The following is a 27,338-nucleotide window of genomic DNA, read 5'->3' on the forward strand; positions in this document are numbered from 1 at the left end:
TTATAAGAGACATTTTCATCATGACTTGTGTAATCATCGTTAGTACTACGGATATTCAAAGAATTCATACTAACAACATTGCAATCATGCTCATCATTCAAATATTTAGTGCCAAACATTCTAAAGCATTCTTCTTCTAACATTTTGGCACAATTATCGGAATCCTTATTCTCATGAAAGACATTAAAAAGATGAAGCATATGAGGCACCCTCAATTCCATTTTTTGTAGTTTTCTTCTATAGACTAAACTAGTGATAAAACAAGAAACTGAAAGATTTGATTGCAAGATCTAAAGATATACCTTCAATCACTCACCTCCCCGGCAACGGCGCCAGAAAAGAGCTTGATGTCTACTACACAACCTTCTTCTTGTAGACGTCGTTGGGCCTCCAAGTGCAGAGGTTCGTATGGCAGTAGCAAATTTCCCTCAAGTGGATGACCTAAGGTTTATCAATCCATGGGAGGCGTAGGATGAAGATGGTCTCTCTCAAACAACCCTGCAACCAAATACCAGAGAGTCTCTTGTGTCCCCAACACAACCAATACAATGGCAAATTGTATAGGTGCACTAGTTCGGCGAAGAGATGGTGATACAAGTGTAATATGGATGATAGATATGAGTATTTGTAATCTGAAAATATAAAAACAGCAAGGTAATGATAAAAGTGAGCGTAAACGGTATTGCAATGCTAGGAAACAAGGCCTAGGGTTCATACTTTCACCAGTGCAAGTTCTCTCAACAATAAAAGCATAATTAGATCATATAACAATCCCTCAACATGCAACAAAGAGTTACTCCAAAGTCACTAATAGCGGAGAACAAACGAAGAGATTATGGTAGGGTACGAAACCACCTCAAAGTTATCCTTTCTGATCAATCTATTCAAGAGTCCGTAGTAAAATAACATGAAGCTATTCTTTCCGTTCGATCTATCCTAGAGTTCATACTAGAATAACACCTTAAGACACAAATCAACCAAAACCCTAATGTCACCTAGATACTCCAATGTCACCTCAAGTATCAGTGGGTATGATTATACGATATGCACCACACAATCTCAGATTCATCTATTCAACCAACACAAAGAACTTCAAAGAGTGCCCCAAAGTTTCTACTGGAGAGTCAAGACGAAAACGTGTGCCAACCCCTATGCATAAGTTCACAAGGTCACTGAACCTGCAAGTTGATCACCAAAACATACATCAAGTAGATCACGTGAATATCCCATTGTCACCACAGATAATCACATGCAAGACATACATCAAGTGTTCTCAAATCCTTAAAGACTCAATCCGATAAGATAACATCAAAGGGAAAACTCAATCCATTACAAGAGAGTAGAGGGGGGAGAAACATCATAAGATCCAACTATAATACCAAAGCTCGCGATACATCAAGATCGTGCCAAATCAAGAACACGACAGAGAGAGAGATCAAACACATAGCTACTGGTACATACCCTCGGCCCCGAGGGTGAACTACTCCCTCCTCGCAATGGAGAGCGTCAGGATGATGAAGATGGCCACCGGTGAGGGATCCCCCCTCCGGCAGGGTGTTGGAACGGGTCTAGATTGGTTTTCGGTGGCTACAGAGGCTTGCGGCGGCGGAACTCCCGATCTAGGTTATGTTCTAGGGGTTTCTGTATATATAAGAGGTTTTGGCGTTGGGAACAAGTCAGGGGGGTCTCCGAGGTGGCCACGAGGTAGGGGGCGCGCCCAGGGGGTAGGGCGCGCCCCCCACCCTCGTGGGTGCCTCGGGACTCTTCTGGCCCATCTCCGATGCTCCGTGGGCTTCTTCTGGTCCAAAAATAATCTCCGTCAAATTTCAGGTCAATTGGACTCTGTTTGGTTTTCCTTTTCTGCAATACTCAAAAACAAGGAAAAAATAGAAACTGGCACTGGGCTCTAGGTTAATAGGTTAGTCCCAAAAATCATATAAAATAGCATATAAATGCATATAAAACATCCTAGATGGATAATATAATAGCATGGAACAATCAAAAATTATAGATATGTTGGAGACGTATCAGTACTCTCCTTGGCCCACCTCCGGTTCCCATCTTCTGGTATATAGGTCAATTTGACGTATAAAAAAATCAGGAGGGGACTTTTGGGGCGAAGCGCCGCCGTCTAGAGGCGGAACTTGGGCAGGAGCACTCTTGCCCTCCGGCGGAGCGATTCCGCCGGGGGGACTTCCCTCCCGAAGGGGGAAATCATCGTCATCATGATCACCAACAACTCTCCCATCTTTGGGAGGGCAATCTCCATCAACATCTTCAACAACACCATCTCCTCTCAAACCCTAGTTCATCTCTTGTGTTCAATCTTTGTACTAGAACCTTAGATTGGTACTTGTGGGTGACTAGTAGTGTTGATTACATCTTGTAGTTGATTACTATATGGTTTATTTGGTGGAAGATTATATGTTCAAATCCATTATGCTATTTAATACCCCTCTGATCTTGAGCATGATTATTATTTGTGAGTAGTTACTATTGTTCTTTAGGGCACGATAGAAGTCATGTTGCAAGTAATCATGTGAACTTGATATGTGTTCGATATTTTGATGATATGTATGTTGTGATTTCCTTAGTGGTGTCATGTGAATGTCGACTACATGACACTTCACCATTTTTTGGGACAAAGTGGATGCATTGTGGAGTAGTTATTAGATGATGGGTTGCTAGAGTGACACAAGCTTAAACCCTAGTTTATGCGCTACTTCGTAAGGGACCGATTTGGATCCAAAATTTTAATGCAATGGTTAGATTTTATCTTAATACTTTTCTCGTAGTTGCGGATGCTTGCGAGGGGGTTAATCATAAGTAGGAGGTTCGTTCAAGTAAGAACAGCACAGAAGCACCGGTCCACCCACATATCAAATTATCAAAGTAGCGAACACGAATCAAACCAACATGATGAAAGTGACTAGATGAAATTCCCGTGTACCCTCAAGAACGCTTTGCTTATCATAAGAGACCGTTTTGGCCTGTCCTTTGCCACAAAAGGATTGGGCTACCTTGCTGCACTTTATTTACCATTATGTTACTTGTTCATTACAAATTATCTTGCTATCAAACTATCTGTTACCGACAATTTCAGTGCTTGCAGAAAACACCTTGCTGAAAACCACTCGTCATTTCCTTCTGCTCCTCGTTGGGTTCGACACTCTTACTTATCGAAAGTACTACGATTGATCCCCTATACTTGTGGGTCATCATGAACTACTCACGCATCATCGGAAGGGTGGCAAGTATGGTGTAGAAGCCCTCTGTGATCGATTCCCCCTCTGGCATGGTGCCGGAAAAGGCCTCCAGATGGGATCGCGGAAGAACAGAAACTTGCGGCGGCAGAAAGTGTTTCGGGTGGCTCTCTTGAATAATGGGAATATTTGGGAATTTGTAGACGTGGAATTAGGTCAGGAGGTGCTACAAGGGACCCACAAGCCCAGCCTCCCCCCCCCCCCGAGGCGCGCCCCCAGAGCTTGTCGCTCCCTCGTGACTCCTCGGGTCTTCTCCCGAACCTTGGTGGGTCCCTCTAGTCTAGAAAAAATTAATCCAAAGTTTTTTCTCCGTTTGGACTCTGTTTGATATTACTTTTCTTAAAGCCTAAAACAAGCAAAAAAACAGCAACTGGCACTGGGCACTAAGTTAATAGGTTAGTCCCAAAAAATGATATATAATTGCATATAAAACATCCAAGATTGATACTATAATATCAAGGAACAATAAAAATTATAGATATGTTGGAGACGCATCACTCCTGCCTGCATTTATGGTATTAAGTTGATGACAGACAGAGTAAAGCTTTAAGCAAGATGACATGATGAGATAGGATAAAACCAAGCAATATGATTAAACCCCGTCATTTTACCGTTAATGGCAACAATACAATACGTCCCTCGCTACCCCTGATGTCACTGGGTGAGGACACTGCAAGATTGAACCCACTACAAAGCACCTCTCCCACTGAAGATAAATCAATCTAGTTGGCCAAACCAAACGGATAGATTGGAGAGAAATACAAAGCTATAAAAATCATTCATAATAAAGTTCAGCAAAGACTCCATTACTTCCAATGAATATTCCAATCATAAACCCACAATTCATCGGATCCCAATGAACACACGGCAATAGAAGATTACATTGAATCGATCTCTGAAGAGAACATTGTATTGAAGATCAAAGAGAGATAAGAAGCCATCTAGCTAATCACTATGGACCTGTAGGTCTGTGGTAAACTACTCACACATCATAGGAGGTGTGGCAAGGTTGATATAGAAGCCCTTCGTGATCGATTCCCCCTCTGGTAGAGTGCCGGAAAAGGTCTCCAGATGGGATCGTGGAAGAACAGAAGCTTGCGGCGGCGAAAAAATTGTTTCGGGTGGCTCTCTATTGGCGGAAAAATTGTTACGGCGGCAAAAAAATGTTTCGGTCCCTTCTAGTCCAGAAAAAATCACCATAAAGTTTCATCGAGTTTGTACTTCGTTTGGTATTAATTTTCTGAGAAACAAAAAACATGCAGAAAATAGGAACTCTGGGCACTGAGTTAATAGGTTAGTTCCCAAAAAAGATATAAAATTACATATAAAGTACCCAATATTGACAATATAATAGCATGAGACAATCAAAAATTATAGATACGTTGGAGACATATCGCCAAGGCACCCCAAGGAAATATTCAAGGAAGACTCAAGCATCTAAGCTTAGGGATGCCTCGGATGGCATCCCCTCTTTCGTCTTCAAAACTATCAGTATATCTTACTTGGAGCTATATTTTTATTGTTTGCATGATATTTGTTTTGCTTGGAGCTTCATTTGTTTTGATTTTTGTTTTGCTTGCTGGTCTATGCAATCATCATTTTCTGATTACATCTATTATGAGAGACGTACGTTCATCCTATATTTATAGAATGCTCATCTGTACTTCACTTATATCTTTTTTACTTGAGGAAATTGCTCTTGTACTTTGCTTATATTTTTTAGCATGGTGATTTGTTTTATACTCCCTCCGTCCCATAATATAAGAGCGTTTTTTACACTAGTGTAGTGTCAAAACGCTCTTATATTATGGGACTGAGGGAGTAGAAATTATTTGCACTCTCTTGCTTCACTTAAATCCTTTGAGAGTTGAATAGGAATTGGTAATTTGCATGAGCAATATGGTTGGTCTAAAAATGGTAGGTTATAGAAGTGGCATAATAAAAACTATCATGGACTTGTAGATCATTGAATATATTAAGCTTGATTCCTTGCAATAGTTTTGCAATATTGAGGTAGTAATATGTGAGTATGTTAGTAAGTAATTAAAGCTAAATATTAAGGTTTGTGAGTCCGTATGCATGAAAGTGGTGGCCGTTGGCATTAGTGAGGAAGTCGGAGTGTGGTTTATCCTTGATTGAATAAACCTTAGTGTCTTCGGATCGGGGGCACGCAATGGTTAACTCCTACCAATCTCCTCCCTAGGAGCATGCGAGTTATGCTTTGCTACGAGGTCTACTAGTTTTTTGCAACAAGTACTTGAGTACTTTATGTTTAATGTGAGTTTTTGGACTATAAGCACTTCCACCTGTCCATATTTTGCTAGCATCTTCGGTACCGTGCATTGCCCACACTCACCTCAAGACATGGTGCAAACATCGCCGATCCATCCAATTCCATCACATGATACACTCTCTCACAAGTTTTCATACCAATTTCGAGATATATTGCCATGCAACTTCCATTGTTACTATTCATCATACGACTTGAGCATTCATTGTCATTTTGCTTTGCATGATCATACAGAGCTAACATGATATTTGTTACAAAGCCACCATTCATCATTATAATATATGTTACGTTAGATCATTGCACATCTTGGTACACTGCCAGAGGCATTCATATACAGTCCTCATAATTGTTCAATTTCTGATTTGTAAGTAAAATAAAGTGTGATGCATTATTAGGGTAAGCCCCTACCTGTGAGGATAAGAAAAAATAAAAAGAGAGAGAAAAAGAAAAAAGAGAGAGAAGAAGAAGAATAAAAAGGAAAAAATAGAAAATTAGAGGGGAGCATACTATCCTCTTACCACACTTGTGCTTCAAAGTAGCACCATGCATTTCATATAGAGAGTCTTCACGGTCTTTATTTTTCCTATACTAGTGGTATTTTTATAATTATGAGAACTTGACTTGCATATCCCGATGACGAGCTTCCTCAAAATGCTTGAGGTCTTCATGAGCAAGTAAGTTGAATGCACACCCACTTAGTTTCATATAGAGAGCTTTCATACACTTATAGCTCTAGTGCATCTGTTGCATGGCAATCCTTACTCCTTGCATTAACACCTCTCCATTGCCTAACGATCGAGCTGCATTGATGCAGACTTTCTTATACTTTTTGTCTTCCCTTATAAACTCCCATCATCATTCTCTTTGCCACCTAAAGTGCTAATTCATTGGCTCATGCTCAATTATTGCGTGAAAGTTGAAAAGCTGCCTGGTTTGGCATTGGGGTTGTTCTTGATTTGATATTTCTATGCAAGGAAGACTAAGTGCGCCATGCATACCGTCATTAAGTGTGTAGGGATCACGTTCTTTAGCAACTTTATTTTGAAAGGCAATAATTGTTTACTTGTGTGTTTATGTATTATTGTTTTAATGTCAAATTAATAGACTATTGCCTTGAATCATTCGTATCCCAATATTCATACCAAGACTACATCATTTGCTCAAGAACATGTTACGTAGCATTCAACATCAAAGGTTCTTTTGTTTATCATTTACCTACTCGAGGACGAGCAGGAATTAAGCTTGGGGGTGCCGATACGTCTCACACGTGTCTATAAAAAAATTTGTTAAATGTTATTATATTATCACTTTTCTATGCATTCTATGTCATTTTATATTATTTTTTGGACTAACCTATTAATTTAGTGTCCAGTGTGAGTTCCTATTTTTTGCATGCTTTTGGTTTTTCAGAAAATCCATACCTACAGAAGCCCAAACACGAAAAAACTTTTTGACCCTTTTTTCTAGAACATAAGAAATCCTAGAAGCTTTGGGGAAGGACCAAAAGACCCACGAGGGCCCCACAAGGCAGGGGCACGCCTAGGGGGGTAGGGCGTGCCACCCTAGCTCATGGGCCCCTTGTAGCTTCGTTTAACCTAATTCTTGGCCTATAAATTCCAACATATTCTGAAACCCACGAAGTAGACCCCGAAACAATTTTATCACCGTCGCAAGGCTCTGTATCGATAGGATCCCATCTGGAGCCCTATTCTGGCACTCTGTCGGAGGGGGAGAATCATTGGGGAGGCCATCTTTATCAACTTTGTGAAGGAAATATGCCCTAGAGGCAATAATAAAGTTGTTATTTTATATTTCCTTACATCATGATAAATGTTTACTATTCATGCCAGAATTGTATTAACCGAAAACTTGATACATGTGTGTATACATAGACAAAACACCGTGCCCCTAGTAAGCCTCTACTAGACTAGCTCGTTAATCAAAGATGGTTAAGTTTCCTGACCATAGACATGTGTTGTCATTTGATGAATGGGGTCACATCATTAGGAGAATGATGTGATGGACAAGACCCATCCGTTAGCTTAGCATAATGATCGTTAAGTTTTATTGCTATTGCTTTCTTCATGACTTATACATATTCCTTTGACTATGAGATTATGCAACTCCCGAATACCGGAGGAACACCTTGTGTGCTATCAAACGTCACAGCGTAACTGGGTGATTATAAAGATGCTCTACAAGTGTCTCCAAAGGTGTTTGTTGGGTTGGCATAGATCGAGATTAGGATTTGTCACTCCGAGTATCGGAGAGGTATCTCCGGTACCTCTCGATAATGCACATCATGATAAGCCTTGCAAGCAATGTGACTAATGAGTTAGTTGTGGGATGATGCATTACGGAACGAGTAAATATACTTGCCAGTAATGAGATTGAACTAGGTATGAAGATACCGACGATCGAATCTCGGGCAAGTAACATACTGATGACAAAGGGAATGACGTATGTTGTCATTGCGGTTTGACCGATAAAGGTCTTCGTAGAATATGTAGGAACCAATATGAGCATCCAGGTTCCGATGTTGGTTATTGACCGGAGATGTGTCTCTGTCATGTCTACATAGTTCTCGAACCCGTAGGGTCCGCACGCTTAACGTTCGATGACAATTTGTATTATGAGTTATGTGTTTTGGTGACCGAAGATTGTTTGGAGTCCCAGATGAGATCACGGACATGACGAGGAGTCTCGAAATGGTCGAGAGGTAAAGATTGATATATTGGATGGTAGTATTCGGATACCAGAATGGTTCCCGAGCGTTCGGGGTACTTATCGGAGTACCGGGGGGTTACCGGAACCCCCGGGGGAAGTAATGGGCCACATGGGCCGTAGGGGAGAGGCAAGGCATCCCACAAGGGGGTGCCCCCCATGGGGAGTCCGAATTGGACAAGGGGAGGGGGCGTGGCCCCCCTTTCCTTCTCCCTCTCCCTCTCCTTCCCCCTTTCCCTCTCCGATAGAAGGGGGGCGAATAGGACTAGGAGTCCAAGTGGGTTTCCCCCCACTTGGCGCGCCCCCTAGGCCGGCCTCCTCCCCTCTCGTCCTTTATATACAGGGGCAGGGGGCACCTCTAAGCACATCAATTGTTTCTTAGCCATGTGCGGTGCCCCCCTCCATCGTTTACTCCTTCGGTCATATTGTCGAAGTGCTTAGGCGAAGCCCCGCACGGATCACTTCACCATAACCATCATCAGGCCGTCGTGCTGACGAAACTCTCCCTCGACACTTTGCTAGATCAAGAGTTCGAGGGACGTCATCAAGCTGAACGTGTGCAGAACTCGAAGGTGCCGTACGTTCGGTACTTGATCGGTTAAATCAAGAAGACGTTCGACTACATCAACCGCGTTATACTAACGCTTCCGCTTTCGGTCTACGAGGGTACGTGGACACTCTCCCCCTCTCGTTGCTATGCATCTCCTAGATAGATCTTGCGTGAGCGCAGGAACTTTTTTGAAATTGCATACTACGTTTCCCAATAGTGGCATCCGAGCCAGGTCTATGCGTAGATGATTTGCACGAGTAGAACACAAAGAATTGCAGGCGATGATAGTCATACTGCTTACCACCAACGTCTTATTTTGATTCAGCGGTATTGTTGGATGAAGCAGCCCGGACCAACCTTACATGACCACGTTCATGAGACTGGTTCCACCGACAGACATGCAACTTGTTTTGCATAAAGGTGGCTGGCGGGTGTCTGTTTCTCCAACTTTAGTTGAATCGAATGTGACTACGGTCGGTCCTTGTTGAAGGTTAAAACAACAAACTTGATGAAACATCGTTGTGGTTTCGATGCGTAGGTAAGAACGGTTCTTACTAGAATCCCGTAGCAGCCACGTAAAACTTGCAACAACAAAGTAGAGGACGTCTAACTTGTTTTTGCAGGGCATGTTGTGATGTGATATGGTCAAGACATGATGTGATATATGTTGTTGTATGAGATGATCATGTTTTGTAAAAGTTATCGGCAACTGGCAGGAGCCTTATGGTTGTAGCTTTATTGTATGAAATGTAATTGCCATGTAATTGCTTTACTTTATCACTATGCGTTAGCGACAGTTGTAGAAGCAATAGTTGGCGAGACGACAATGACGCTACGATGAAGATCAAGGTGTCAAGCCAGTGACGATGGAATCATGACGATGCTTTGGAGATGGAGATCAAAGGCACAAGATGATGATGGCCATATCATGTCACATATTTTGATTGCATGTGATGTTTATCTTTTATGCATCTTATTTTGCTTAGTACGGCGGTAGCATTATAAGATGATCCCTCACTAAAAATTTCAAGGTATAAGTGTTCTCCCTGAGTATGCACCGTTGCGACAGTTCGTCGTGCTAAGACACCACGTGATGATTGGGTGTGATAAGCTCTACGTTCACATACAACGGGTGCAAGACAGTTTTGCACGTGCGGAATACTCAGCTTAAACTTTACGAGCCTAGCATGTACAGACATGGCCTCGGAACACTGGAGACCGAAAGGTCAAACGTGAATCATATAGTAGATATGATCAACATAGAGATGTTCACCATTGAAAACTACTCCATCTCACGTGATGATCTGACATGGTTTAGTTGATATGGATCATGTGATCATTTAGATGACTCGAGGGATGTCTATCTAAGTGGGAGTTCTTAAGTAATATGATTAATTGAACTTAATTTATCATGAACTTAGTCCTGATAGTATTTGCATATCTATGTTGTAGATCAATAGCTCGTGTTATAACTTCCCTATATTTTTGATATGTTCCTAGAGAAAATTAAGTTGAAAGATGATAGTAACAATGATGCGGACTGGGTCCGTGATCTGAGGATTATCCTCATTGTTGCACAGAAGAATTATGTCCTTGATGCACCGCTAGGTGACAGACCTATTGCAGGAGCAGATGCATACGTTATGAACGTTTGGCAAGCTCGATATGATGACTACTTGATAGTTTAGTGCACCATGATTTACGGCTTAGAACCGGGACTTCAAAAAAGTTTTGAAAGCCACGGAGTATATGAGATGTTCCAAGAGTTGAAATTGGTATTTCAGACTCATGCCCATGTCGAGAGGTATGAGACCTCTGACAAATACTTTGCCTACAAGATGGAGGAGAATAGCTCAACCAGTGAGCATGTGCTCAGAATGTCTGGGTACTACAATCGCTTGAATCAAGTGGGACTTAATCTTCCTGATAAGATAGTGATTGACAGAGTTCTGTAGTCACTATCACCAAGTTACTAGAACTTCGTGATCAACTATAATATGCAAGGGATGACGAAAACGATTCCCGAGCTCTTCGCGATGCTGAAATCAGCGAAGGTAGAAATCTAGAAAGAGCATCAAGTTTTGATGGTTAAGAAGACCACTAGTTTCAAGAAAAATGGCAAGGGAAAGAAGGGAAACTTCAAGAAGAATGGCAAGCAAGTTGTCACTCCCATGAAGAAGCCAAAGCTAGACCCAAGCCTGAACTGAGTGATTCTACTGCAAAGGAAATGGTCACTGGAAGCGGAACTGTCCCAAATACTTGGCGGATAAGAAGGATGGCAAAGTGAACAAAGGTATATTTGATATACATGTTATTGATGTGTACTTTTATAGTGTTCATAGTAGTCCTTGGGTATTTGATACCGGTTCAGTTGCTAAGATTAGTAACTCGAAACAGGAGTTACAAAATGAACAGAGACTAGTTGAGGACGAGGTGATGATGTGTGTTGGAAGTGATTCCAAGGTTGATAAGATCACCATCGCATACTCCCTCTACCTTCGGGATTAGTGTTGAACCTAAATAAATGTTATTTGGTGTTTGCGTTGAGCATGAATATGATTGGATCATGTTTATTGCAATACGGTTATTCATTTAAGTCGGAGAATAATTGTTGTTCTATTTACATGAATAAAACCTTCTATGGTCATACACCCAATGTAAATGGTTTATTGAATCTCGATCGTGGTGATACACATATTCACAATATTGATGCCCAAAGATGCAAAGTTGATAATGATAGTGCAACATATGTGTGGCACTGTCGTTTAGGTCATATTGGTGTAAAGCGCATGAAGAAACTCCATACGGATGGACTCTTGGAATCACTTGATTATGAATCATTTGATGCTTGCGAACCATGCCTCATGGGCAAGATGACTAAGACTCCATTCTCCGGAACAATGGAGCGAGCCACTGACTTATTGGAAATAATACATACCGATGTATGCGGTCCGATGAGTGTTGAGGCTCGCGGTAGGTATCATTATTTTCTAACCTTCACAGATGATTTGAGCAGATATGGGTATATCTACTTAATGAAACACAAGTCTGAAACATTTGAAAAGTTCAAAGAATTCTAGAGTGAAGTGGAGAATCATTGTAACAACAAAATAAAGTTTCTACGATCTGATCGCGGAGGCGAATATTTGAGTTACGAGTTTGGCCTTCATTTAAAACAATGTGGAATAGTTTCACAACTCACACCACCTGGAACACCACAACATAATGGTGTGTCCGAATGTCGTAACCGTAGATATGGTGCGATCTATGATGTCTCTTTTACCACTATCGTTTTGGGGTTATGCATTAGAGACAGCTGCATTCACTTTAAATAGGGCACCGTCTAAATCCGTTGAGACGACACCGTATGAACTATGGTTTGGCAAGAAACCTAAGCTGTCGTTTCTTAAAGTTTGGGGTTGTGATACTTATGTGAAAAAGCTTCAATCTAATAAGCTCGAACCCAAACCGGAGAAGTGTGTCTTCATAGGATACCGAAAAGAAATTGTTGGGTACACCTTCTATCACAGATCCGAAGGCAAGATCTTTGTTGCTAAGAATGGATCCTTTCTAGAGAAGGAGTTTCTCTCAAAAGAAGTGAGTGGGAGGAAAGTAGAACTTGATTAGATAATTGTACCTTCTCTCGAATTGGAAAGTAGCTCATCATAGAAAATCGTTCTCGTGATGCCTACACCAACTAGTGAGGAAGCTAATGATAATGATCATGAAACTTCGGATCAAATTACTACCGAACCTCGTAGGTCAACCAGAGCATGTTCCGCACTAGAGTGGTATGGTAATCATGTTCTGGAAGTCATGTTACTAGACCATGACGAACCTACGAACTATGAGGAAGCGATGATGAGCCCAGATTCCGCAAAATGGCTTGAGGCCAAGAAATCTGAGATGGGATCCATGTATGAGAACAAAGTATGGACTTTGGTTGACTTGCCCGATGATCGGCAAGCCATTGAGAATAAATGGATCTTCAAGAGGAAGACGGACGCTGATAGTAGTGTTACTATCTACAAAGCTCGACTTATCGAAAAATGTTTTTGACAAAGTTCAAGATGTTGACTACGATGAGATTTTCTCACACGTATCGATGCTTAAAGTCTGTCTGAATCATGTTAGCAATTGCCGCATTTTATGAAATCTGGCAAATGGATGTCAAAAATGCATTCCATAATGGATTTATTAAAGAAGAGTTGTATATGATGCAACCAGAAGGTTTCGTCAATCCTAAAGGTGCTAACAAAGTGTGCAAGCTCCAGCGATCCATCTATGGACTGGTGCAAGCATCTCGGAGTTGGAATATACGCTTTGATGAGTTGATCAAAGCATATAGTTTTATACAGACTTGCGGTAAAGCCTATATTTACAAGAAAGTGAGTGGGAGCACTACAGCCTTTCTGATAAGTATATGTGAATGACATATTGTTGATCGGAAATGATGTAAAAAAATTTGGAAAGCATAAAGGAGTGTTTGAAAGGAGTTTTTCAAAGAAAGACCTCGGTGAAGCTGCTTACATATTGGGCATTAAGATCTATAGAGATAGATCAAGATGCTTGATAAGACTTTCGATGAGTACATACCTTGATAAGATTTTGAAGGAGTTCAAAATGGATCAGTCAAAGAAAGAGTTCTTACCTGAGTTGTAAGGTATGAAGTTGAGTAAGACTCAAAACCCGACCACAGAAGAAGATAGAGAGAGAATGAAAGTCATTCCCTATGCCTCAGCCATAGGTTCTATAAAGTATGCCATGCTATGTACCAGACCTATTGTGTACCTTGCCAAGAGTTTTGACAAGGGGGTACAATAGTGATCTAGGAGTAGATCACTAGACAACGGTCAAAATTATCCTTAGGTACCTAAGAGGACTAAGGAAATGTTTCTCGATTATGGAGGTGACAAAGAGTTCGCCGTAAAGGGTTAGTCGATGCAAGCTTTGACACTGATCCGGATCTCGATCTGGATATATATTGAAAGTGGGAGCAATTAGCTAGAGTAGCTCTGTGCAGGGCATTGTAGACATAGAAATTTGCAAAATACATTCGGATCTGAATGTGGCGGACCCGTAGACTAAACCTCTCTCACAAGCAAAACATGATCACACCTTAGTATTCTTTGGGTGTTAATCACATGGCGATGTGAACTAGATTACTGACTCTAGTAAACCCTTTGGGTATTGGTCACATGGCGATGTAAACAATGGGTGCTAATCACATGGTGATGTGAACTATTGGTGTTAAATCACATGGCGATGTGAACTAGATTATTGACTCTAGTGCAAGTGGGAGACTGAAGGAAATATGCCCTAGAGGCAATAATAAAGTTGTTATTTTATATTTCCTTATATCATGATAAATGTTTATTATTCATGCTAGAATTGTATTAACCGCAAACTCGATACATGTGTGGATACATAGACAAAACACTGTGTCCCTAGTAAGCCTCTACTAGACTAGCTCGTTAATCAAAGATGGTTAAGTTTCTGACCATAGACATGTGTTGTCATTTGATGAACGGGATCACATCATTAGGAGAATGATGTGATGGACAAGACCCATCCATTAGCTTAGCATAATGATCGTTAAGTTTTATTGTTGTTGCTTTCTTCATGACTTATACATATTCCTTTGACTATGAGATTGTGCAACTCCTGAATACCGGAGGAACACCTTGTGTGCTATCAAACGTCACAACGTAACTGGGTGATTATAAAGATGCTCTACAGGTGTCTCCAAAGGTGTTTGTTGGGTTGGCATAGATCGAGATTAGGATTTGTCACTCCGAGTATCGGAGAGGTATCTCTGGGCCCTCTCGGTAATGCACATCATGATAAGCCTTGCAAGCAATGTGACTAATGAGTTAGTTGTGGGATGATGCATTACGGAAGGAGTAAAGAGACTTGCCGGTAACGAGATTGAACTAGGTATGAAGATACCGACAATCGAATCTCGGGCAAGTAACATACCGATGACAAAGGGAATGACGTATGTTGTCATTGCGGTTTGACCGATAAAGATCTTCGTAGAATATGTAGGAACCAATATAAGCATCCAGGTTCCGCTGTTGGTTATTGACCAGAGATGTGTTTCGGTCATGTCTACATAGTTCTCGAACCCGTAGGGTCCGCACGCTTAACGTTCGATGACGATTTGTATTATGAGTTATGTGTTTTGGTGACCGAAGATTGTTCGGAGTCCCGGATGAGATCGCGGACATGATGAGGAGTCTCAAAATGGTTGAGAGGTTGATATATTGGATGATAGTATTCGGACAGCGGAATGGTTCCGGAGTGTTCCGGGTACTTATCAGAGTACCGGGGGGTTACCGGAACCCCCCGGGGGAAGTAATGGGCCACATGGGCCATAGGGGAGAGGCAAGGCAGCCCACAAGGGGGTGGCACCCCCCCAATGGGGAGTCCGAATTGGATAAGGGAAGGGGGCGCGGCCCCCCTTTCCTTCTCCCTCTCCCTCTCCTTCCCCCTTTCCCCCTCCGATAGAAGGACGGGGGGGCCAAATAGGACTAGGAGTCCAAGTGGGTTTCCCCCCCACTTGGCGCGCCCCCTAGGCCGGCCTCCTCCCCTCTCGTCCTTTATATACGGGGGCAGGGGCACCTCTAAGCACATCAATTGTTTCTTAGCCGTGTGCGGTGCCCCCTCCACCGTTTACTCCTCCGGTCATATTGTCGTAGTGCTTAGGCGAAGCCCTGCGCGGATCACTTCACCATCACTATCATCACGCCGTCATGCTGACGAAACTCTCCCTCGACACTTTGCTGGATCAAGAGTTCGAGGGACGTCATTGAGCTGAACGTGTGCAGAACTCGGAGGTGTCGTACGTTCGGTACTTGATCGGTTGAATCGAGAAGACGTTCGACTACATCAACCGCGTTATACTAACGCTTCCGCTTTCGGTCTACGAGGGTACGTGGACACACTCTCCCCTCTCGTTGCTATGCATCTCCTAGATAGATCTTGCGTGAGCGTAGGAATTTTTTTGAAATTGCATGCTACTTTTCCCAACACTTTGCTGCCTCCATGATGGTGTGTAAGTAGTTCTTTCAGGACCTATGAGTCCTTAGTAGTAGCTAGATGGCTCTCTCTCTCTCTCTCTCTCTCTCTCTCTTGATCTTCAATACAACGATCTCTACGGAGATCTATTCGATGTAATTCTTGTGGCATGTTTGTTGGGATCCGATGAATTATGAATTTATGATTAGATTGTTCATTGCATTTATATGGATCTTTTGAAGTTTCTCTCTTGTGTAATTTTCTAACTATGTATGTTTTCCGATCTATGAGTTTTCTTTGACCAAGATAGATGAGTAGATCTTCAGAGGGAGTGGTGCATAGTAGTGGGTTCAATCTTGCGGTAATCTTATCCAGTGATAAAAGGGACAAAGGAACGCATTGTATTGTTGTCACTAAGAATAAAACAACGGGGCTTTGGTATATTGATTTATCTCTTCCTGTCTACATTATGTCATCTTTCTTATTGTGTTACTCTGTTTATTATGAACTTAATACTTTGAGATGCATGCTAGATAGCGGTCTTGGGGTGGAGTAATAGTAGTAGATGCAGTTGGATTAACAGTCTACTTGTCACAGACATAATGCCTATGTGAGATTATGCCATGAATGATAATATTTATAATTTATGTTATTCTGTCAATTTCTCAATAGTAATTTATCTACCATGCCACTATATGCTTTCAAGAGAGATGCCTCTAGTGAACCTATGGTCCCCCATGTCTATTTTCTATCAATACAAAAAGTCCTACAATTGCTTTTTACTTTCTTTTACTGTTTTTCTACTTTGCCCTATCACTCTTTGCTTATAATATTGTAACGAGCAAGAACAAGGGGAGTGATGACCCCCTTGCCTTTGTTGGGTGCAAGCAAATTATGTGTTTGTGTTCAGGTACTGCTAAAAAAATTAGCTTAGTGACTCCTACTAGTTCGATAAATCTTGTTTCTTAACTGAGGAAAATACTATCTGCTGCCGTGCTACATCACCCTTCCTCTACGGGGAAATCCAACAACTCCTGTAGGAGTAGCATCACTGTGTGCGAAATACTCTTGATTATAATTTATGGCTATGGGGTGAAGACTACGAAGGAGGTGGCTATAGAGATGGGGATGGCTCCTATAGATGATAGTGACGATGGTTGTGAAGAGGTGATTTGGTGGATGAGTGCCTCCTCTTGTTGAAGGGTTTTCTTCTCCTTATATGGCCCCAATGTGTGGAACGCTAGAAACCCTAACTGGGACAAGGGGATTTCTAGGGACGGAAGGCTCTCCTCGTCGCTCGTTTCGGAAAGCTAGGAACCCGAACTAGGACAAGGGGATTTCTGGGAATGAAAGGCTCTCCTGGCCGCTCATTTCATTCGGAAGGCTCTCTGATTCACTCGCTCGAGGAATAGACTAAAGTGAATTTTACTTATAGGTGGCATAGGTGGGTAAATACTCACCCTATGAACGAGTGCATGCACATTCTACCCATATGGGCACCTTCAAGAGACTAAGCCGACACATCATCTTGAGATTGACGAAATCATCACAGACGCCTCTATAGTCGATGGGAATGTCTCCTCTCACTGAATGAACAGAAAGTCCGGAATAAATTCAGGAAAATGCGAGCCCTGACTTAGAACTTTCATGGGCTGGTTCCCACAAAGAACCTAACCATCTAAGCTAGCCTCGGATCACAAAAGTTAGGGTATCTCGGCTGTGGAAATTGCACTGCAAGAAGTTTCAGCTTCTTATGAAGTCGGTTTGCTGGAAACTCCCATCCTCTTTGGTTCAGCTTTTAACTTTTGGACCGAAAAATTGGCAGCTGAAGTTGAACCAAACACAACCAGCAAGAGCTAAGTTGGAGGAGCCGCCCCCCTCATGTATGCCGTATGCATAATGCAAGGTTACAGCAACCACTGACGTAGTTACAGTAGTATGGAGCGCAAAATATGGACCTGAGTGCACAAGCACTGTCAAATCTATGCAGCTAACAACAAGCTCAGTCAGGATTTGGTTCTTGGTTACAGATAACAAGCGTACCAGCCATTAATATTCAAAAACTTATAATACGCAAGCTCAACGGAGCAGAGCGCCATATGACACAAGCCCAACTTGTACAAATTTGTCATTTTTGTATCTCGAGCAATGTTCTGAATTCTGATTTGAATTTTTATGACAACATACATTGATGTTATGCCAATGCACTAAAAAAATCAGATTTTTTCAAACATTTTTAAATGTGCAACGAAGGACCGGTGCACCGGTAGCACCAATTGCCCCGGTTCACCAGATACATCCCCAATACTAGGAAGAGGTGATCAAATAGTAACATATTTACACATAAATATATTAGAGAAGGTATAGCGCTAGGAACATATTACAAGCCGATAATTGCACATATACCTAATGCTTCCCGTGGTGAGAAAATACACAAGACAATAACACTCGTAAGAAAAAGCTGCAGAGAAATTAGCGCTGCCTGGCAGATTGCATCATTTTCAAACATTGCTTTCAGCAAATAAACTGAATTAGTAGGACCAAGGTCATCAATAGTAAAACCACAAGATCATGTGATCATAGCTTCTTTAGTACTACATCTGCTGCACACCAGCACTCCCAAGTACTACTTAAAAAGCGTCCATGTCAGGTTCAGTAGAAATCACAAACTTGCCCTCCAATAGGTAGCTGCGAGGGAGGTGATTAAACTGATTATTAGAAATGCAGGAACCCGGCATTATATCCAGCTACCTAAACCCTTCAGGAACGTGCATACCAAAACCACGCTTCAGCTTCTCAATTCTATTCAGCAAAAGGGAGATGACTGTGAGTACATGCAATAACCATATTGGAAGCAATATAATCAAGACTATAACTGAAATTGCTAAATCAAAATGCTATCAAAATGGCTGCATAAACTTGGACTTTTTAACAATTGAAGAACCAAAATGTGGCAGCTGAATACTAATCTAGATGAGCAGTACACTAGATAAGGTCTGGAACTTGAAAGCTGGAGTTGCACATATAGTCAAATTGATAATTTAGTCCAATAAGATTTAGCAGCAACGACTGACAAATACGGAAAATTATTGTTTACTTCCCTGATCCAAAATGCAGGTCATTTTAGCCTTTTTAAATGACAAATAAGGTCTAGTATCACACTTCTGCTCATGTTGTTCCTATTTAGCCTCTCAGTAATTTCATCAAGTATTGAGCAATAACTCTAGTATCTGATTGTACTGCCAAAAAAACTCTAGTGTTTATTGTAGAAATAAATAAATGGTAACATTGCTACCTATACCCTTAATCTTGTGCCCAACTCTAAAAGAACCTACATTTTGGATTGGAGAGAGTAACCTTCTCAAATAAAGTTCAAAACTTGGAAGTACAGTTAAAGTGGAGTATCTAATAAGGTGAGTTCATGCTAAAGATTGGAGGGTTGTGACTAGGAGAAATAAGTCATTGAAATAGGTAAAAGTGTGTTATGGCTCAAAGTGGTGCTCCAAATGGCACTTTACTTAACAAGGATGGCTGGTAATATATCCTACGTTAGCACTTAACCCAGTTCTTCTAACTCAGCAGTTCCCAGAAACCAAAAATATAATTCCCAACAGAAAGCCAGGAGGCATATCGAGTATGCATGGCTTAGGACGTGACTCAAAATCCATGGCAAACTGTGTGGAATTATCTTCCACTACATTCACTTAGCTGGTACATGATTTCCTAGGATGTTCACTTGTTTCTCCACCTTCAGCTATCCATGGGTCTACCCAGCTCCTCCTACCTCTTACAAACAGTCAAAAGACATGGCTCTTACGTACACAATATCAAACTGCAGCATGAGCTCACACCACCGAGAACACACGGACTTAAATCCAAGCGAAAATGGTTTAAAATACCATCTCTTGCTTCCAGATTTAAAAGTCTATATAACCTTACATTTGGCAAAAATGTCAATTTTCATAAGTTGTTCACTCGCAAGGGACATGTCTCCAATCTCGTAGATGCTTGCGGGGGGAAATTGGCTGTGCAATGGCAAGATCTGCTGGATGTTTGCCACTCCACCACATTGACTGATGAAGGTGTGGATGCTAGGGGAAAAAGAGTTCAGTGTTATATCTATATACACTTCCTAAAGGATGTTTGCCATGAGAAAGTTTTTAGACAATTGTGGTGCTTGAAACTCCCTTTAAAAGTTAAAATCTTCTTATGGTTAGTTACGCGGGGAGAATTTTAACTAGAGACAACCCCTTAGGAAAAGGGAATGGATCGGTGACTATCATTGCACTGCTCTTTTTGCGTAATAGATGAAAGCATTGACCATCTCCTCTTCAGTTGCCCTGGCCACATCTGTATGGAGCATTGTTCAATGTGCTTTTTCTTCACCTACACCTCACAGTGGAGTTGGGTAGGTACGGGAACGGCTTAAAGAAAGCAGGCTGGGAACGTGATATAGCTAAACTGTGTTTAGCTGCAATGTTTTGGACACTAGTTTAGCTGCAATGTTTTGGACACTGTGGAAACCACAAACACTGCTTGTTTTGAAAACAAGCTACCTTCTGACCCCAGTGGGGTTATTTACCACATTTGCTATTGGCTTGACTAATGGGGTTATTTATCGAAAAAACAACATAGTACTATGGACTCGGTAATAATATGATGGAGCACAAATGAAGCTTGTGGGGCTTGGACTGATGATGCTCTATGTTCATCCCAAAATCCAACTGATGGAGAAGGATGGGCAATATATTTGAGTATCACCAAAGAGCTAGCTATGGACAGGGGTGCGTGGAAGCTTGCTATCCATGTGCCAGAGCCATGAGTTGGTTGCGAGATCTTATGGGTTTCACCTCTAGCCTACCCCAACTTGTTTGGGACTAAAGGCTTTGTTGTTGTTGTTGTTGTTGTTGTTGTTGTTGTTACTCCCTCTCAAGTCTAGGCTACTCCAGGCCTTAGATGCGGGATTGATATTTTATTGGCCCTGATACCATACTAAATTAATGCTCCGGCCAGTTCATACAAATGTCTGAACTGATGGAGAAGGGCGGGCAATATATTTCAACTCTGGGTTGTACATTCACATATCTTTTTAACTAATTTTTTCAACAAATAATATCAGGATTTACAGTGTCCTACACTTTATTAGCCTCTTACTCCACAAGTCAGACTCCCTAGCAACTTTTACAACAAGCATGGAGACCAATTTGACGGCCACAAAAGCTGTGGTTTGCCACACTTGTGGCATGAGCAAGTGTGGTAGTCTGTGGAGGGCGGCCAAACATGCCCTAAATATCTGAGCAGCAAGGACATGCAGCCGTGCATAGAATGTAAAGGAACTTACGTGGGAGCAAGTTTGCCAAGACTGCGTAGCTTATTTCCAGCATCATCGGTAATATTTCCAGAAATCTCAATGGAATATGATTTGCCAGAGATACGTGGAAGTCCTCTTCCTACAAGCAAATCTAAATCTCTCTGATGAAGTTCTCTGCCATTGACAATGACATCAGTGTCTCCACCAGCACAATTTCTGGGCATTGGATAATTGAATTCTCTTATATATGGCTGCAAAGTAGAAATCATGAGAACACAATTTTATGAAAGCACCCTTGGTTAGAAACAAGAACAGGATCTAGATCTTACAGGAATAATGCCAATACATTCTCTACCCATGATGCCCCAAAATCCAGCACGGCAGTCATACCTGCACCACGAACACAACAAACAGAACTGTTAATGTTGACTTAAAAGAAATCCCCCTGAACCAATAGAAGTTCATCATAGAGTGGCATGTATCAAACTAATTAGCTAGATAATACTAGGCCAGATTATCTAATTGATGGCTCTTTAGTATCCGTTACAAAATAAAAGCCCCAAGCCAAGTGAAAAATGAATAATATGAGGGGGAAATGGAGGTAAAAATCCACCACAAATCCAACAATAAACAGCATTTATGTTCATGCAAGTTGAAAGGTAAGAAGTTCAGTAATTGGCGTGATGATAATCATAACAGTAACAATATGAATTCTATACGGGTGCGTTACCACCATGATTACCTAACTAAAGATATGAAACATTAAACTTATCAGCCATTATTTCAGTTTCTTATGAAGAAATTAACAGATGATCGGGAGGAGGTACGAGTAAAAATACTTTATCCTTAAATACACTAAGAGTGTTGTTGTGAATGATTGCATCTCACATGAAGCACTATTTAAAAAAAATTGCTTGGTTAAAACTTAAAGAGGAATGCTTTTTTGCAGCACTGCTATGACATTGCAATTTGCAAGGCCTTCACTTTCTTATTGCTCACCACAATCAATAGTGGGTTACAGAATAGCTGTGAAGTGCAATCTGTATGAGATGTGTGTTTTGGGCCAAAAGTTATTGAGCCTCAACCATCAGCACGCCCATGAATTTGGTTTCTAGCTATCAGATATGATATGCCGAAAATAGTTTATTGTTTAGAAAAAAAAGACGGGGCACGTCTGCACACGGAGCTAAAAGCAAAAAATATGAGTCATGGAAGAGAATTCCATAGAGAACTGCTAGCCTTCTAGAACACATACTCATAATAGTCACCAGAGCATTTTCTGCTTTACCATCTAGAGATTCTGAAAAATAATTATGGCTTGTCTATCATAATTTCACTAAGCCAGGTTACTGCTATAAGACAAGCATTTGTTTGTCCTTATCAAAGTGAACAATGAACAAAGTAAACCAGTCTGCACAGTGCAAACTAGTACAAGTGCAGCAGACTGTTCAAGAATTTAATTGCTGCTGGCGCTACAGAAATTACTTACCAGTATGAGCCAGGTTCAACAGGACCAGCTTTCTTTTCTGCCTTCTTAAGAGCTCTTTCAGAGATTGGATGGCCATTGATTGAAACCTTAACACTATCCATGGACTGGTTAAATAAAGAAAGGTCCTTGAATCCCTTCTTCAAGAAACCAGCAAAAAATGATGAATCCCCACTCTTACCAGTTGAGGATTGATCTTCATCTAAACCAGCCTCAGAAGAACCATGAGAAAAACCAGAATTTGTGCGCCCATTAACTGATGACCCACTCTCCGTTAGGGCATTGGCATCCTCAGCACATGGCTCATGCAATTTTCCATTATCTTGTTCCATTAGGTTTTCTTCATATCTCTCACTTGTGCTTGTACCTTCAAATTCAATGGCAGTGTTCGCATGTTCGAGGGCACTGCTGCTGTCCGCTGTGTTCTTCTTGTCAAACTCATTACTTGTGTTCTCAACTTTCAGACCGCTTGTTTCATCTTCCTTGCTGTTATGGTCATATTTCTTGCATTTACCTTCACTTTCAGGACTGCTTGTGACATCGGTTTTGCTTGTCCACTCATGCTTTTCATTTCCATTCTCAAGACTATCAGGGTCAACTTTTGTACTATTCTGCCCATGCATTTTGCTAACATCTTCAAGGCTAGAACAGTGATCTTCCTTGTTCTTTTGATCATGCTTTCTGCACATACTTTCCTCTACAAGTTCAGCTTCATTGACCTTTTGTTCACTTCCCATGCTGACACTCTCATCATCATTAACATTGTATTCTCCTTTGCAATTTAGGTCAGATCCATTATCCATACCTAAGTCCTCTGAACTATTGTGTTTTTCTTGGCTGCACAGTGGATCAACAAGTTTGTCCTCTAAAATTGGGGAACACGGGCTGACTGGACCATCTACTGAATGTTCCTCCTGACAATCTGCATCTCTTTCACATAATATATCCTTTGGGCTTTCAATATCTCCAGACCTGCCTGGAGACAGAGAGATACCATCTGCTTTTGATTGAATGCTCCTGTTTGAGCCACATTCTCTGTCAGTCCTTTCATGACTAATGGTGGAAGAAACTGAATTATCATCACCAAAATCTATGTTGATTTGCATGCTGCTGTGCTCATTCAAATTATAAAACGCAGAAGTGACATCATCATGATGCTGATGCTCAAAATCTCGTCTCATTCGATCATGTGAGCTTTGCTCAGTTTTGGACAAACTGAAGGACGGTGAGGATGTGTAGGGAATAGCCTTTCCTTTCATGCGCTTCACACTGATTATCTCAGAGCAAGACCCACACTGTAGCCTGTTTTGTTTCCACCCCATGCATTTTTCCATTGGCAGCTGCAAGAGATTATAACAAGAACTGCAAACAACAAATGGCGCAGCGCCATGCATTGGCCGGCAGAGATGTTCTGCCTTCTTCCTAAAATACTCAGCCCTTTTCTTTGATACCGAGCGATGCGAGTAAAGCGATGATGCCACAGACCTTTGGTCATAATCTGATGAAATAGATGGTGACCTTTCAAATCGGTAGCATTCATGCTGCCCAGCGAAGTATCTGGCCATCGGTATGTGCTCTTCTTGTGGCGCAGGCCTCTGTCCATGCAGATAATGCGGACTAGCACACGCATACTGATGGTAATTCCCATGTCCAATCCCACCGTTGTCCCACTGCCTCCCTGGGTACTGGCGATACCGCCCACTTGACTGCCTCGCGTACCTCTCCCCATGATCAGAGTGCTGCGGCTCACATGGGCTCAGCGGCAAGCCATGCCCATACCGGGCACCATAGCGTGGGCGGTGATAACCGGGTAGAGGTACCGGCTCGGGAAGGTCGGGGAGCAAGGAGGGCGGTCGGCGGCCCACCCGACGGTGCTCCCGTGGCTGCTCGGCGACCTGGCAGGACCGCGTGATTTGGTCCCTCAGCTCGTCCAGCTTGCGCAGCAGCTCCACGGGGTCCTGCTTGAGCACGCCCCAGTCGACGGCCCTCTGGTCGCTGCATTGCGCGCGCTCCTGGAGCCCAATCCTCCGCCTGTACTTCATCTCCTTCAGATCGCCCATCGCGCCTCCCTCCCTGAGGCGTTGCTTCTCCTAGTTTCCTCGCCAGGCCGAGAGCTTCCAATCTGCGGGAAGGGATTAGAGCAGTGGAGGAATAACAGATCAGCGCGGCGGATCCGACGAGCGGCGGGAAATGGGTTAAGTAAGATCCGCCGCGGGCTCAGTGTGTCGGGAGGCCGGTCGGCGATTACCTTCGAAGAGAGCTCGTGGCGGCGAGGCTACGGCGCGGGGGGCGTGGCGGCGCCGCCGGTCCGACATTAGGGTTTGGCTGGGCAGCAGGAGGAGTCCGCCATGAGAGAGAATGGGGGCGGTACTTGAGTGGCAAGTGCGAGCGGTAACGGAGACGACAAGGGAAAAGAGGAGAGCGGTGGTTGGTTATATTTGAGCGGGCTCCGAAGGTGTCCGGAGGGACCGTTTTGCGATATCGAGATTCCTCGGGGGGCTCGAGCGCGGTGGGCGGTGGGGTAGCGTATGGATGCGGTCCTTCTGGCTGCGCCGCTGACGCAGGGGGTCAAAGAGCTGGGCCCACTTGGCGGCGAGTGGCCTGGGTGTGTACAGCTGGTGGGAACCGGGCGTGTGGGTGTGGCCTTCCCTTTCTAAAAAAAGCATTTTCCCTCTTGTCTTGTGGCCAGCACTAGATGCTGCTTAACCAAGTAATTAATCACGTGCTCGTCGTGCAAATCTAATGCAGTTAGTCCTAATGGTCTTTTTCATAATACTCCAAACATTGCGACAAAAGAATACCTTTTTTGCCAACGGAACATACGTTCCGCAATTTATCCAGAATTTGCCAAAAGCAAAGGTTATACTACTCGTCTTATAATAAAACATGCGTACGCCTAGGACGCTCTACTCTTTCTTATCATTGCCCTTTTTACGTGCCGTTGCTTCTAGAAGTTTGATCTTCATTCAAACTGTCATCCTCTCTCTCGGGTCTCGGCTAACCAAAGCATCTGGGGACCGGAAATTTCCCGTGTTGCCTTCGATGTGAGAGGCTACGGCCGTGGTTGGATCCACGCACTCCAAAGCAGCAGGCGTGTAGCTTTCGGGACAGGAACAATCGGCAGGACGAGAAAAAGGAAGAAGCAAGCAAAGCAAGAATAGTAGTACAGAGTCGGCTCCGCGTAAAAGGAAGCCTACTTTGTTGAAACATTTTGCCCGAACGCTTCGAGCGAGCACCACAAGTTTCCCCGGATTGGTGAAAGCGCCTTTAAAGATACGAGTAGGAAACATGGAAAAGAAACCTATGGCTGGCTGCTACTGCATTTTGATCTGTCCTGGCCTGGCCTGGCCGGACGTCACGAGATTTATGCCGCAAAGTTAGTAAAAACAAGTGTAGGGGTAGTGGTAATTTCTAAACAGAATCTCGGTATAGAACCTGCCGACCCAGAGAAAGTCACGTGACATGTGATGTGATCAAGCGAGCGAAGGCCCATCCAAAACCTCCCTAGGCTCCCTTGGTAGGCAAGGAAGAAAAGAAAGGTCTCCAGTCCAGATGTCGCACACCAACACGCGGCTTTCGGTCCTCAACCGAAAGACGGAAACGTCGAGCAAAGCACGCACACGCACACGCACCGCAGCGCTGGACGGACGGGTAACAGATAAAGTAGGTGATCCCCCGCAAAAAAAAAAAGATAAAGTAGGTGATGATGGTATGGTATTCTCCCTCGCTGTCTTTTTCCCACTGTCCCGCGGAGTCGATACTTGACCTGACGTTAGATGCTCTGCTCCCCTACTACTACGTGCTCACCTAGACATTCTTATGGGAGGGCCGACGTGTGCTCCATTTCCGTTGCAGATTAGCCTGGGCCATCTACTCGGGTTTGATCTGCTTTTCTCCGCTGGCGCAACGACAAATCAACTGGTGGTAGCAGTAAGCAGGAACCTAACCCCAACACGGGCCGTGGGAAAGGAAATGGGCGCTGAGGTCCAACCAAAATTTTAGCAGACGGCACTGGTGCCGCATGTGGGTTTGCCTGTGATTGTGCTGCACGCTTCTGTCTCTGCGCTCTGCTGTGCTGTGCGCTGAAAAGGCCTCCCGTCTGAAGTCAGAAGATCTTGGGCGGCGGCTTTGTTTCAAATTTCAAGTCCACCCTCCAACGCGTTGCTTCGACTATTCGTCGACGTTGCGAGGGCTCCGTCGTTTAGCATCTACAGCCCACATGACAAATTTGACCCACAACGGCCAGTGAACGGTCACCTTAAATTAACACAATTGCATCCGGATATCTGGTACTAAAATTTTAAATTCATGCAAAAGCATGCAAAGGGTACTATATAGATCACCTAGCTATTCCTCATCGGAGATGTCAACTATCTTTGTGCCTGGCTCCGGGTACATGGGTGGCATCTGTAGCTTCGGCACCTCCCGTTGCTCCGCTCCGGCCTCCTCCTCCTCCTTTATCTCCGCGTCGAGTTCAGCGAAGAGCGCGTCGGTCGCCGTCTATTCCTGCCGGAGGAACTGCAGATTGGCCTTCACATAGGCCTCATTCTGGATGGAGTCCAGGATGGCCTGCTGCTCCGCCATCTCCGCGGCTTGGGCGATGGTGAACTTCGCCTCCTCCATGATGAACCCCGGAGCAGGCTGCTCAGCATCATCCTCCTTCGGATCCGCCACCTCCATCGGCTCCGGCAGCT

The 27,338-nt window shown here is 43.0% G+C and overlaps 1 protein-coding gene across 1 annotated transcript; it reads right to left on the reverse strand.

Annotated features, from left to right (window-relative positions):
- Nucleotides 1–18,165: 18,165 nt before the first annotated feature.
- Nucleotides 18,166–25,051, reverse strand: LOC109750619 (uncharacterized). Its single transcript, XM_020309582.3, has 5 exons — nucleotides 24,893–25,051; nucleotides 22,648–24,766; nucleotides 21,488–21,548; nucleotides 21,189–21,409; nucleotides 18,166–18,649 (listed from the first exon to the last, which is right to left on the reverse strand). The coding sequence occupies exons 2-5, from the start codon at nucleotides 24,702–24,704 to the stop codon at nucleotides 18,595–18,597; spliced, it is 2,394 nt and encodes a 797-aa protein (XP_020165171.1). The 5' UTR covers nucleotides 24,705–24,766; nucleotides 24,893–25,051; the 3' UTR covers nucleotides 18,166–18,594.
- Nucleotides 25,052–27,338: the final 2,287 nt, after the last annotated feature.

This window comes from Aegilops tauschii, chromosome 3, assembly GCF_002575655.3.
Source record: "Aegilops tauschii subsp. strangulata cultivar AL8/78 chromosome 3, Aet v6.0, whole genome shotgun sequence".
In the NCBI taxonomy this organism is placed as follows: Eukaryota; Viridiplantae; Streptophyta; class Magnoliopsida; order Poales; family Poaceae; genus Aegilops; species Aegilops tauschii.